This window comes from Bufo gargarizans, chromosome 7 (genome assembly GCF_014858855.1).
Source record: "Bufo gargarizans isolate SCDJY-AF-19 chromosome 7, ASM1485885v1, whole genome shotgun sequence".
Classification (NCBI taxonomy): Eukaryota; Metazoa; Chordata; class Amphibia; order Anura; family Bufonidae; genus Bufo; species Bufo gargarizans.
The window spans coordinates 55,488,066-55,503,334 of NC_058086.1; the positions used below are offsets into that span (position 1 = coordinate 55,488,066).

Sequence of the window (15,269 nt, forward strand, 5' to 3'; positions counted from 1 at the left end):
TGGCGTCACGATTACAAGGGACATTGCCACTGGCACATTAATACAGACCATCAAGGGCACCTCCAACCACCATCTGGCCAGTGTCCCTTACACCAGAGTGTGCCCCAGAGAATCCTTGTGCCGTTCTCCTTTTCACTTATGCGAGCCTGCCCAGGGACGACATAACCATGAGTAACCAGAACTGTACTTACCTCGGCCCACCTATTGCTCACACCGTGACCTCACACATAATTACCCTGCAAGGTCTGGCATACCGCATCATCAAAAAAAGGGGCTTCATCAATAGGGCCTTTGGGCCTGAAGCAATATTGTTGGATTTTTAAAAAAAGGTTTTCCCACAAAAAATATTCTAGTTTTCAAGACAGCACCCGGATCTGAATACTTTTGTAATTGCATGTAATAAAAAAAAATTGTATAGCCACTGAGTTATTCAATCAAATGTATCTGTACAGCACCACCTGCTGTCTGTCTGTCTCTTATTTCTTTGACCTGCTCACTGAGATGGCCGCACATGCTCAGTTTCATCCTTCAACTGCCTCCTGAGCTGTGATAGGGAGAGCTGAGACACGCCCCCTTAGCTGCAGCAGAAAGGACACTCCCCCTGAGCTGTCAGCTTGATATAAATCTGGTAGATCAATGAATATTTAGGTATTAAAAAAAGCATATTTAGGTATATATATATATATGACAGTACAGGTCATATAAAGTGTATTAGAATCATCTAAGTATCCCCCCTGTCCACCTTATAAATACAGCAAAAATAAGTTTTATAACCTGCTTTCATCGTGTTCAATCTGCCCAAGGGGCGGTGTTTCATCTCCACTTGCGCCCAGCCAGCCTCGCCACAACTGCCGTCTGAAGCGCCGCCCAGCTCATCAATATTCACTTCGCTGGGCGGCTACTAGTGTCCCCGGCCATCTTCAGCGCATGCGCCCGGCACCCTCACTGGCCGGGATCGCATCGCGCCTGCGCACAGTCTGATTCCCAGAGGCCGATGCAGCCTCTGCTTAATGCGCATGCGCCGGGCACAGCAGCGCTTCAGAGTAGCCGCCTAGCGAACTGAATATTGATTAGCTGGGCGGCGCTTCAGACGGCAGTTGTGGCGAGGCTGGCTGGGCGCAAGTTGATGAAACACCGCCCCTTGGGCAGATTGAACACGATGAAAGCAGGTTATAAAACTTATTTTTACTGTATTTATACGGTGGACAGGGGGGATACTTAGATGATTCTAATACACTTTATATGACCTGTACTGTTATATATATACCTAAATATGCTTTTTGGGCCAGTCAGTGTCCCTTTAATCATGGCATAACCATTTAAGCCATGCATCTGTGAAAAATCTTCCTCTCAGACGTCAATTATGAGACCATCACTGCAGAACGAAGATTGCAATCCGAGGATTTACCAGACCAACATCACGTGCAACGATTCTCCATTATCTGCTATCTCTTCCTGAGCGGAAGATCTCTGCTGTGACTTCTGCAGATGTCACCAATTCCCATGAAGATGTGCAGCTTTCTGAAGATGATTGCTTGTTTCCAAGCAGAAAGCTGCAAATTGTATGGCTGCCAAGATCTCTGTCCACATTGTACTAGAAGCAGAGTCTGACTTGACGGCTTATGAATGACCATTTGATGCCTCGCTATTCATGTAATGCTCTTTAAGAAGAGGGATCTGAGCAATCAAAAGTGGCGAAACACATAGTAAATACAATGTCCAACTGAGGCCTATGAATGAAGTGTATGAGCGCACCAATACAGAGGAAAATATAAGGATTTAGATTTAAAGGGGTTGTCTCACCCCGGGAGAGTGCATCGCGCATGAGCGGCTGCTCATTCCTATGGCAGCGCCAAAAATGACTGAATGGCGCCCTCAGCTATTTTCAGCAGTCCCAATAAAATGAATGGGAAGCGCACCGCCGTTTCATTCACTTCTCTGGGGCTGATGGAAATAGCCGAGCCGGCAGCTATTCTCTAGGCTCCCATAGGAATGAACAGAGGATAGCCGCGCAAGCGAGGCGCACTCTCATTCACTTTGCTGGCTCCGTTCTAAGGATAGGTGCGGGTACCTGAGGTGGGACCTGCAACTATCGGGCAATGGGGGCATATCCTAGCGATATGCCCCCAATGTTTGAGCTGTTCAGCGATCTGAAGATAGGTCATCAATATGGGAAACCGGATGGTCATGCACATTCATTAGTCGGTTCCCCCATACATATGAAGGTTCGGTTGGACAGAGCTTGCATTGTATTGCTGATAGGGGGAGAGATAAGAACGGCTGCAGGACGATGGGGGGAGAGATAAGAACGGCTACAGGACGATGGGGGGAGAGATAAGAACGGCTACAGGACGATGGGGGAGAGATAAGAACGGCTGCAGGACGATGGGGGAGAGATAAGAACGGCTGCAGGACGATGGGGGGAGAGATAAGAACGGCTACAGGACGATGGGGGGAGAGATAAGAACGGCTACAGGACGATGGGGGAGAGATAAGAACGGCTGCAGGACGATGGGGAGAGATAAGAACGGCTGCAGGACGATGGGGAAGAGATAAGAACGGCTGCAGGACGATGGGGAAGAGATAAGAACGGCTGCAGGACGATGGGGAAGAGATAAGAACGGCTGCAGGACGATGGGGGAAGATAAGAACGGCTGCAGGACGATGGGGGAGAGATAAGAACGGCTGCAGGACGATGGGGGAGAGATAAGAACGGCTGCAGGACGATGGGGAAGAGATAAGAACGGCTGCAGGACGATGGGGGGAGAGATAAGAACGGCTGCAGGACGATGGGGAAGAGATAAGAACGGCTGCAGGACGATGGAGGGAGATAAGAACGGCTGCAGGATAATGGGGGGAGAGATAAGAACGGCTGCAGGACGATGGGGGGAGATAAGAACGGCTGCAGGACGATGGGGGAGAGATAAGAACGGCTGCAGGACGATGGGGGGAGAGATAAGAACGGCTGCAGGACGATGGGGGGAGAGATAAGAACGGCTGCAGGACGATGGGGGGAGAGATAAGAACGGCTGCAGGACGATGGGGGGAGAGATAAGAACGGCTGCAGGACGATGGGGGGAGAGATAAGAACGGCTGCAGGACGATGGGGGGAGAGATAAGAACGGCTGCAGGACGATGGGGGGGGAGAGATAAGAACGGCTGCAGGATAATGGGGGGAGAGATAAGAACGGCTGCAGGACGATGGGGGGAGAGATAAGAACGGCTGCAGGACGATGGGGGAGAGACAAGAACGGCTGCAGGACGATGGGGGGAGAGATAAGAACGGCTGCAGGACGATGGGGGGGGAGAGATAAGAACGGCTGCAGGACGATGGGGGGAGAGATAAGAACGGCTGCAGGACGATGGGGGGAGAGATAAGAACGGCTGCAGGACGATGGGGGAGAGATAAGAACGGCTGCAGGACGATGGGGGGAGAGATAAAGAACGGCTGCAGGACGATGGGGGAGAGATAAGAACGGCTGCAGGACGATGGGGGAGAGATGAAAACGGCTGCAGGACGATGGGGGAGAGATGAAAACGGCTGCAGGACGATGGGGGAGAGATAAGAACGGCTGCAGGACGATGGAGGGAGATAAGAACGGCTGCAGGACGATGGGGGAGAGATAAGAACGGCTGCAGGACGATGGGGGAGAGATAAGAACGGCTGCAGGATAATGGGGGGAGAGATAAGAACGGCTGCAGGACGATGGGGGGAGAGATAAGAACGGCTGCAGGACGATGGGGGGAGAGATAAGAACGGCTGCAGGACGATGGGGGGAGAGATAAGAACGGCTGCAGGACGATGGGGGGAGAGATAAGAACGGCTGCAGGACGATGGGGGAGAGATAAGAACGGCTGCAGGACAATGGGGGGAGAGATAAGAACGGCTGCAGGACGATGGGGGAGAGATAAGAACGGCTGCAGGACGATGGGGGGAGAGATAAGAACGGCTGCAGGACGATGGGGGGAGAGATAAGAACGGCTGCAGGACGATGGGGGGAGAGATAAGAACGGCTGCAGGACGATGGGGGGAGAGATAAGAACGGCTGCAGGACGATGGGGGGAGAGATAAGAACGGCTGCAGGACGATGGGGGGAGAGATAAGAACGGCTGCAGGACGATGGGGGGAGAGATAAGAACGGCTGCAGGACGATGGGGGGAGAGATAAGAACGGCTGCAGGACGATGGGGGGAGAGATAAGAACGGCTGCAGGACGATGGGGGAAGAGATAAGAACGGCTGCAGGACGATGGGGGGAGAGATAAGAACGGCTGCAGGACGATGGGGGGAAGAGATAAGAACGGCTGCAGGACGATGGAGGGAGAGATGAAAACGGCTGCAGGACGATGGGGGAGAGATGAAAACGACTGCAGGATAATGGGGGGAGATAAGAACGGCTGCAGGACAATGGGGGGAGATAAGAACGGCTGCAGGACGATGGGGGAGAGATAAGAACGGCTGCAGGATAATGGGGGGAGAGATAAGAACGGCTGCAGGACGATGGGGGAGAGATAAGAACGGCTGCAGGACGATGGGGGGGGAGAGATAAGAACGGCTGCAGGACGATGGGGGGAGAGATAAGAACGGCTGCAGGACGATGGGGGGAGAGATAAGAACGGCTGCAGGACGATGGGGGGAGAGATAAGAACGCCTGCAGGACGATGGGGGGAGAGATAAGAACGGCTGCAGGACGATGGAGGGAGAGATGAAAACGGCTGCAGGACGATGGGGGAGAGATGAAAACGGCTGCAGGACGATGGGGGAGAGATGAAAACGGCTGCAGGACGATGGGGGGAAGAGATAAGAACGGCTGCAGGACGATGGGGGGAGAGATAAGAACGGCTGCAGGACGATGGGGGGAGAGATAAGAACGCCTGCAGGACGATGGGGGGAGAGATAAGAACGGCTGCAGGACGATGGAGGGAGAGATGAAAACGGCTGCAGGACGATGGGGGAGAGATGAAAACGGCTGCAGGACGATGGGGAGAGATGAAAACGGCTGCAGGACGATGGGGAGAGATGAAAACGGCTGCAGGACGATGGGGGAGAGATAAGAACGGCTGCAGGACGATGGGGGGAGAGATAAGAACGGCTGCAGGACGATGGGGGGAGAGATAAGAACGCCTGCAGGACGATGGGGGGAGAGATAAGAACGGCTGCAGGACGATGGAGGGAGAGATGAAAACGGCTGCAGGACGATGGGGGAGAGATGAAAACGGCTGCAGGACGATGGGGAGAGATGAAAACGGCTGCAGGACGATGGGGAGAGATGAAAACGGCTGCAGGACGATGGGGGAGAGATAAGAACGGCTGCAGGACGATGGGGGAGAGATAAGAACGGCTGCAGGACGATGGGGGAGAGATAAGAACGGCTGCAGGACGATGGGGGAGAGATAAGAACGGCTGCAGGACGATGGAGGGAGATGAGAACGGCTGCAGGACGATGGGGGGGAGATGAGTACGGCTGCAGGACGATGGGGGAGAGATAAGAACGGCTGCAGGACGATGGAGGGAGATGAGAACGGCTGCAGGACGATGGAGGGAGATGAGAACGGCTGCAGGACGATGGAGGGAGATGAGAACGGCTGCAGGACGATGGAGGGAGAGATAAGAACGGCTGCAGGACGATGGGGGAGAGATAAGAACGGCTGCAGGACGATGGAGGGAGATGAGAACGGCTGCAGGACGATGGAGGGAGATGAGAACGGCTGCAGGACAGCTTTGGCTCATCTCCTGCAAGAACATTGGAAGGGATTGGTTGACAACCATACACTAATATGTATGTGGGGGGGGGGGGGGCTTTACAAACTGCATTAAAACAGGTAATCTATGAACAGATAATGGAGGGTGCTGCCCAAATGCACAGCTGACTCTCCTCCACCTCTGCCCCAGCCAGGTTCTGCCATGTTGAAAGACACAATGTGGGATGTAAAATGCTGTTCTCTGATAGAAGTGGCACCTCCACCTATCAGGTATTTAGTGCATATCCCAGGGTTACGTCATAAAGATCCTTTATTAAAATACTTCTTTAAGGTGTCCTGTCACTAAATATGGAGCCATGGGCCATGCACCGTCAGTCAGTCCGCCATGTCATGAGGCAGCTATAGTTGACATACCCATCACAGGGGTCCGATCCTTCCTTTTATCAGCAAGCCCTTTTGATCTCCTCCATACATAATCCTGGCTGACGTCATGTCCACAGCTCACAGCTGCTTTTTTACAAAAGACTAGTAAATTCTGACGGTGGTCCCGAAGAAAAGGGGCTCATGCACACGTCCATATGCATTTTGCTGTCCGCAAAAAATATGGATGACGTCTGTGTGCGTTCCTTATTTTGAGGAAGGGACCATCTGGCCCCTAATAGAACAGTTCTATCCTTGTCCGTAATGCAGACAATAATAGGAAATGCTCTATTTTGTTTGCGGAATGGACATACGGAAATGGAATGCACACGGAGTAACTTCTTTTTTTTTTTTTTGCAGACCCATTGAAATGAATGTTTCCGCATACAGTCTGCACAAAAAAAACAAGTAGGTTTGTGTACATGATCCCTAAGAATGTCTTCCCCAAGTGGTGGGGCCAGCCATCAAGGAATATGAGCTAGGACCAGTGACAGGAGTTCCATATTCAATATCATTTTTTAAAACAAATAAGCAGAATACTAAGTATAATACAGAACTATAATGTAACAGATAAACAGAACATCTCAGTACATACTCTATTAAAGGGATTTTCCAGGCTCTTATGATTAATGACCTTTCGGTGGAGGGACCAGCATCTGGCACCCACACAATCAGCCGAGGACAGGTCATCAATATCGGAAGGCAGGAAAACCCCTTTAAACCACAAATGAAGAAAAAAAAACTGATATTGCTCAAAAGGAAGATCTCCGCTCATCACCTTGATGTTACAGGCCTGCTCCATCAGCCTCCGAGCATTCTCCTCAGCCCTGTAACGTTTTGGCAGCTGGACCCGGAAAAACTTTAATGCCCCTTCAAAATCCGCTTGGAGGAGGTCTTCTTTGGAAGTCTATCACAAAAAAAAAGCAAAGCTACATAAGACTATAAAGTTTACATTTGCCAACACAGACAGGCCTCACGCACATGACCGTTGTGTGTTTTGCTGTCCACAAATTGCGGATCCGCAAAACACGGATGGCGTCTGTGTGCGTTACGCAATTCGCGAAACGGCACGGACAGCCATTAATATAACTCTCTTTTCTTAGGACAGGTTATATTTTTTTTTGCGGACCACGGAACGGAGCATCGGATGCGGACAGCACACGGAGTGCTGTCTGCATCTTTTGCGGCCCCATTGAAGTGAATGGGTCCGCATCCAAGCTGCAAAAACTGCGGCTCGGCTGCGGACCAAAACAACGATCGTGTGCATGAGGCCAAAATAAGAACTATTGGTATCAGTATTAGTATCTCACTGGGGTCTCCAAACTTAATTCAGATGCATGGTACACATCACTCTGCACAGATACGTTCCAGTTTGCATCTGTATGTTGCGGTATATGGACAGAAAATACAGCCCTGACACAAAAAACGGATGATTTATTCGGATTTTATTGTTCAGATCACAATCCTCAGTTCTCAATTAGTGTATGTCACGCTGTTAAGATTGTACTTTACATGACATGACTGTGTGCATGCAAGGATCCATTCAGACGTCCGCAAATTGCGGATCTGCAAGACACGGGTACCGGCCATGTGCGTTCCACATTTTGCAGACAGCACATGGCTGGCCCTATGACAGAAATGCCTATTCTTGTCCGCGATTGCGGGCAAGAATAGGTGCTCTATATTTTTTGTGGCGGCCGCTGAACGGAACTACGGATGCGGACAGCACACGGTGTGCTGTCTGCATCTTTTGCGGCCCCATTGAAATGAATAGGTCCGCACCGTTCCGATGCGGACCCTGGACTACGGACGTCTGAGTGGACCCTTATGGTACAGACTAACATTAGCTGAGATTCACGACCTTTTTCATGCACTAGAGGAGGTTGTGCCACCATAAAATGTTATTTTGATATGATTCAGCAAGAAAATCTAGTTGGTTTTCTCATTTACTTTCTGTCGTGGGAGATTCTCTTTACTTCAAAATAATGGCGCCCCTTGGTTTTTAGTCTGTATAGTAATGTGCACGTCCACCTCCTGAGGTGGTCGCACATGCTCTGTTCCATCCTTCATCTGCTCCCAGATGGCTCTACTGTTAGAAGCTGCGAGAGTTACAGGGAGAGAGCTGCGGCCATAAGGATACATCCGCTGAAGTGTAATAGGGAAAGAGCTGCAGCAGAAAGGACACTCTCCTGAGAAAGAACATGCCCCCTAAAATGCCAGCCTGAAGAGAATCTAGCAGAGCAGCTGGAGCAATGACTGGGGAGATCTCTGGACCCATGTGAGGTACACGGCTGGTTCTAGCTTTGTCAGAAAGAGATTGTCATGTACTATGTGATGTCTGAGTTTCATTTTTTACATTAGCCATGGGAGAGCCCTCTTCATGCTTAAAATATTAGACACGTATAATGAAATACAAGCACTCCCCTAAACCGGGAACTTAGGTTACTAAAGGTAGAGCACAGGCTGTAATCTTAAGGACCCAGAAACAGCTTTCCTCACCCTTGTCCTGACAGAACAGACCTTTCACCCATCTCCTCTTTCCCACGGCCCTTTATTCAACAAGATCAATTATGACCTGAGCGTGTCACCCTCCACATCTTATACCCCCACACCTCTTCCTCACTGCCTCCTAGAAGGCTCTTTATAAGACCACCTCAAATATTTATCCCTAATAATCAAAAAGACCTAATAGAAAAACTGGCCTTCTTGCCCATAGCAAACAACAAGAGCCCAAAATGACCTACTGTTTAAACACAGTTTTTATGTAAAACATTTTTTGAAAGAATTTTTGATGATTTTTGTTTTATTTTTCCATGTCTCACTATCTATATTAAAACAAACAAACACCTATAATGGTGAATTATTCACATAATATGTTGGGACTTTTCATTCTGTATGGGTAATTTTTAAGTAGTCATCTCATTATCATCACAGACATGATTACAATGACCTCTTTATAGCTAACACAGGATCCGCCATTCACTATAGGTGATATCACAGCTTATCTACTCCTTCCTGAACTCTGCACAAGTCACCAAGAATGCCTAGAAAAAATTTTCCATAGTCAAAGAGGTCCGTTCCTGTCCGTTGTGTCTATGGCCCGGGTGGCTGCTCTCAAAGAACAATATTCTTCTCCCAGTGATTTGGATTTCCTTCTAGTAACTTACATCGCAGCTATTATAAAGGGGTTGGGGCATCTCATACATTGGTGGCACATCGCTAGGATATGCCATCAATATCTGATAGGTGCGGGTCACACCTATCTCTAGAACCGAGACAGTAAAGTGAAGCAGAGCGGACCGCGCATGAGCAACTGCCCTCCATTGATTTCCATGGGAGTGCCGAAAATAGCAGAGCAGCGTGCTCGGCTATTTTTTAGAAGTCCCATATAAATTAATGGGAAGTGGCCACAGCTCCTTTCACTTCTATGGAACTGACGGAAATATATATATATATATTTGATTTTCGGCACTCCCATAGAATCCAAATGCGCGTTCCTGCTCTCCTTCACTTTGCAAGCTTCATTCTAGAGATAGGTGTGGGCCCAGAGGTGGTACTTTTAGACATTGGTGGCATATCCTAGCGATATGACCCCAATGCATGAGATGGGCCAACCCCTTTAAATGTTACTTATGTAGTTAAAGGGGTTTTCATTCAAACGAAAGGTATCACTTATCCACAACAAGATATGGGGTAAAGTGCCCAACTGTTGGGGATCGCGCGGTGGGACCCCTGCCGATCACCAGAACATGAGCCCTGTGATCCGTATTTTGAATGGTGAATCGTAAGTACATGACTGCTAGCACTGCACATGGGACTGCTGGAGATAGCGGGGTACAAAGCTTCCAGATCTCCAGCAGTCCTAGGAGAAGCTGTGTCTGGCTATACAGCCAAATACATGGCTGTCCATACGGTATCATGCATTGCCTGGAAAGGAGGTAACTGGTAACACCCAGCCGCACTTTACTGCAGACTGGTGGAAAGTCATTTGTTACTTCTTGTAGGAATAATAGAGGAATGGCACAACATGGAGTCCTAAGAATTGTTATTACATGGGGGATACAAGTGGTTACTACATCAGACATGTCAGGAGAGACTTCTTGAAGTATAAAAAGTCACAAATCAGATCTTGGGTTTAAAACTTCTCTTTCCAAAACGCAATTTTCCGGACGTTCAGTATCCAGTTCGACCCCATTTACTTTGTGGCTATGCAAATATTTGCCATGTCTGTGAATTCTGAAAAAAATATTCTTGAGAATGGGCTTCTGAAGAGATAGTTTACAGGATCCTAGGAGGTTTATATTGTTTTTGGTCATTTTAAGGCTGCATTCACATGATCGCGTGACGACCGCAAACTGTGGACACTGGCCGTGTGCCCCCCACGTCACAATGCGGACCCACTGACTTCAATGGGTCTGAGATCCACAAGCTGCAGACTATGATAGGACATGTCCAGTGGCGTACATAGAGAAGTAAGGGCCCCAAGGATCAAACCAGGCCCCCCACACAGGACAGAAGGGTTTCTGCCTAAACACCTTTCAATGGCCCTTTGGCCAATTCTCCACTGCTTCATTTGCTAAAAGTTGTTCCTTTAGAGCAGGGATGCTCAACCTGCGGCCCTCCAGCTGTTGTAAAACTACAACTCCCACCATGCCCTGCTGTAGGCTGTCCGGGAATGCTGGGAGTTTTAGTTTTTCAACAGCTGGAGGGCCGCAGTTTGAGTATGCCTTCTTTAAAGGGTAGAGTCCTAACCAAGTTTTCACCTCCAGTAAGAAGAGGGGATAATCCCAACTAAGACTGGGCCCCATAACAGTCGCCTGGTCTGCCGCTATGGTAGTTACTCCCCTGGACACGTCCAATCTTTTGAGACACGGAAGCACAGACCCAGAATCACACAGAAGCCCTTCCGTGTGCTTCCGGGCCCGTGCCTCTGTGTTGCACATGTCCTATCTTTGGCCGCGCCTTGCAGACACATTGAAGTCAATGGTTCCACACCGCGCCAGTGTTTTACCGATCCACGGTTTGCGGTCCGTAAAATGGACACAGCCGTCATGTAAATGCGTCATAACCTCAGTTATGTCATAGGATTGAATGGGTAAAATGCAGGAAGCACAGGTCCCTGGTGGCCTCTGACAGAACACCACTTACTTCTTGTACGGTCTATGGATTGATTGGCTCAAATGTGAGAAATAAAATAGTGTATTATACACATTTGTAGTAGAAGTTTTTTGACCCCTCCATCCCTAATTTACTTAGCATTCCGAATGCTAGTATTTTCCCTTATAACCATGTTAAAAGGGAAAATATTAAAATCTACAGAATACCTAACCCAAACCCGAACTTCAGTGAAGAAGTCCGGGTTTGAGCCTGGGTACCACATTCAGTTTTTTCTCACGCGCGTACAAAATGCATTGCACTCGCGCGGAAAAAAACTGAAGAACGCAACGCAATCGCATACAAAACTCACCCCACTCGCAGGCGAAAATCGCACGATTTTCCCATGAAGCACCCGCATCCTATCTGGCCCTCACACGCGACGCCCGTGTGAAAGAGGCCTAAGGCTAGCGGCAGGAACCTCCGGCAGGTGAACAGCCTGTCGGATCCGTCCTGCCGCCAGTGTACGTTTGGCCTCGGACTACTGCTCCGGCCACATTGACTATCATGGGAGCCAGAACAGCAAACCATGCCGAGAGGCGGTCGGAATAAAACTGCAACAAAAGTATTGGAAAAATGTCAGACACCCTCAAAAGACGGACTTTATAACCACGTCCCCGACTCCGCTAAGCCACGTCTCAACCCGGTTAGGCCACGCCCCCTCCCAATCCGCAGCAGAGGGATTAAAAAAATTAAGGCACAATGCTGCTGTCTGAGCATGAGCTGTTCAAAAGGACATCCCTGCGTCTGTCTAGGCCCTACGCCGGACGGAGGACAAGGAGTCTGAAAGCCGGACCTCTGGTCACCCTAATTAAAGGACATCTGTCAGCAGATTTTTTCCTATGACACCGGCTGACCTGGTACATGTGCGCTTGGCAGCTGAAGACATCTGTGTTGGTCCCATGTTCATATGTGCCCGCATTGCTGAGAAAAGTGAAGTTCTGATATATGCAAATGAGCCTCTAGGAGCAACGAGGGCGTTACCATTACACCTAGAAGCTCAACTCTCTCCGCAACTGCCACACTCTTTCCACTTTGACAAGGCCAGGCTTTATGAAGTTTTCACTGCCTGGCCCTGTCAGTTAAACTGCAGAGGGCGCGGCAGTTGCAGAGAGAGAGCAGAGCCTCTAGGTGCAACGGCCACACCCCCGTTGCTCCTGGAGGCTCATTTGTATATATTAAAACATCATTTTTCTCAGCAGTGCAGGCACACAGCGATCTTGGGTGCGACACCCAATACGCAACCTAAGATCGCTGTGTGGCAGCACGGACATTGTACTGGAGTAGGGTCACAACAAGACCAAAAATACAGCAATTTGGGATTCTGGGTTCACGGTAACTTGCAGTTCAATGACTGAACCGCTACACAGTGCGATAGGTGCGATAATTCGCTATGTAGCCCCAGCGTAAAATGATCGATTTCTGTTTTATTACATATTTTGTGTGTGTCTAAAAGTGGTTATGCCCACATTAGACCATTCGGTGCTAAACGGGAAAAGAATATATATGGCTTTGCTTTTTTTAAATGCATATTTCTAGAGAATGCTGGGCAGGCCAGATACCATGTACTGTATGAGACAAAATGGGCATCAAATCAGACACAACCTTGCTTGGCAGAGTTGTGCCAGCTGCTATCATCGGTAACACACCAGATGAGTATCATTAAGGACAGCTCTTGTCCTCAGAAACCCGTCCGAGGCCCATGATGTGGGAATCTCTGCGTTAGCGTAGGAATGACAGCCATGAATGATTGGAGGACGTCAGGGCCACTCAGGGTGATCTCAGGGTGACAGCTCACTGAGCACCAAGTGAGACTTATATACGCAGATATCATGAATACTGGATTCTTATATAATATCCTATATCTCGAGCCCCCCCAAGGACCTTCTTGCCCCTCCACAGAAATGAGGAAACACGCCATAGATCAGATAACGGCCACGGTGCAACAGTTGGGGAGGACAGACGGTTCACAGGGCTGGGTCACGGGTTTTGCAGGCAGGAGATCACGCTGGCGACATACAACAAAAGTCATGCAGAATAAAAAAATAAAAATAAAATAACATGCAGAAAGAAAAAAAATGAAAAAAGAAGATGCAACAAGTCTCTCACCGCCAGAAGTCGGGGTACAAACAATCGATGCCCCATGCCCAGAAGCTCCAGGACACGACTGGCATACTCGTTGACAAAGTTGCTCTTGTCATCCTGAATGTCCTGGGACTTTTTGACAGGAGGGGAAAGCTTGGGGGCTGGTGAGGCAAAAGGAGGAATCCTTTCCTCCATGGGGGGATCCTTAAGGAAAACCCCCTAGATTAACGAGCCGTACAAGGAAGGCTGGAAAGTGCCGGGCATCTAGAAGATGGTGATGCCACTCTGCCTCAATGCACATGGAAGTATCCTTAGGAGGAAGACCACCAGACATCCATTACGTAGCATAAGATAGGTGTAGCTAGAAACGCCAACAAGGCGCGATTAATCTGGAAAGAAAAAATGTCGGGGACTGTGAGAGGGCAGACGGATGGGATGGAGCCGGCAGTGGATGCAGGGGGGAGACCCGGGCCCAGCTTCTGTATGTGTGGCTGGAGCTGCAGGAGCGAGCGATGAGATCACTGCATCCACAGCCGCTGCTGCTACAGTCTCTCATCATGAATCAGTAATGAAGGAGGGAGTACAAGGGAGGTGAATGAGCATGGAAGGAGGGAGGATGCCTCGAAAAGGATGCTGTAATCATAAACCAATAGAAACCCCCCTATGCCTCATCACCCCCCATCCTGTTCTCTACCTCCCCAGTCTCCGCTTCTCTTATTTTCATCCCAGAGTGACTGACATGGAATTATTTTATCGGATGCGGGACTCACGTTATTTGCACATTTACATTTTCCTGGAAAAAAATGAATTAAAACAGAATACAATCTGCAGGGCACAATGTGCAGTGACTTACAGAGCAGCTTTATAGAAAGCGTACCAGTATATACTGCACTGGGGTTGTTTACGCCTACGATAATGGCTTTATCGTCAGAGGATTTAGGTTTGGGTGCGGAGCTGGGGGCGCGAGGTATATCCCTGACACAGACATGGCATCAAAGTGTAAAATAATACAAGGGCTCCCTCTAGTGTCATACTAAGCAAAACAACAAGACGTACAAATCTTTCCATTAGGTCCCGTTCACACGGCCGTATTTTGAAAAAATGCGGATCGCATGTGGACTCATTCATTTCAATGGGGCTGAAAAAGAAGTGGACAGCACACCGTATGTCCGTTCCGCGACCCTGCAAAAATATAGAACATGTCCTAATCTTCATCGGTTTGCGGACAAGAATAGGTATTGTTGGAATGGGTCTGCAAAAAACGGATGCAACATGGATGTCACACGGACATCATCTGTATTATTTTTTTTTTTGGATCTGCGTTTTGCGGACCACAAAATACATACGGTTGTGTGAATGCACCCTTAAACTGTTTCACTTTCGTTTCCACTCTTTTAGGGCTCATGCACACATTTTCTTTTTTTTCCCACGCGTTGTTTTTTTTTTTTTCTACTAAACCCGTATGTGGAACCATTTACTTTAATTGGTCCACAAATAAAATGGAAAATACTCTGTGTGCGTTCCGTTTCCGTATGACTGCATGGCTGTTACAGAACATGTCCTATTCTTGTCCATTTTGCGAACAAGGACAGGCATTGTGACAATGGATCCGCAAAAAAACTGATGCAATACAGATGTCACACGGACGTCACCCGTATTTTTTGTGGATCCGTGTTTTGCGGACCACAAAAAAACACATACGGTCGTGAGCATTTAGCCTTAGGGCGCATTCACACAACTGTTTTGCGGACCGCATTGCGATAGGTCTGCGATCCGCAAGATGCAGCCAAAGATAGAACATGTCCCATCTTTAATGGGACATGTGGCACAGATCCGGAAGCGAACGGAAACACAAGGGTCCTTGTCTCCACACCACAAAAGATAGGACATGTCCTATCTTTGGCCACAT

The 15,269-nt window shown here is 48.9% G+C and overlaps 1 protein-coding gene across 3 annotated transcripts in view; it reads right to left on the minus strand.

Annotated features, from left to right (window-relative positions):
• RABGAP1L (RAB GTPase activating protein 1 like) overlaps positions 1 to 15,269 on the minus strand; it is a 327,249-nt gene that overhangs the window by 53,491 nt on the left and 258,489 nt on the right. For 2 of the 3 annotated variants that reach the window (XM_044301795.1, XM_044301797.1), the window contains exon 19: positions 6,900 to 7,028. In XM_044301795.1, the coding sequence (XP_044157730.1) occupies positions 6,900 to 7,028 (129 nt within the window). Of the gene's footprint in view, positions 1 to 6,899; positions 7,029 to 13,384; positions 13,571 to 15,269 lie in introns of those variants that run through there. The other variant, XM_044301802.1, reaches the window with a different exon arrangement.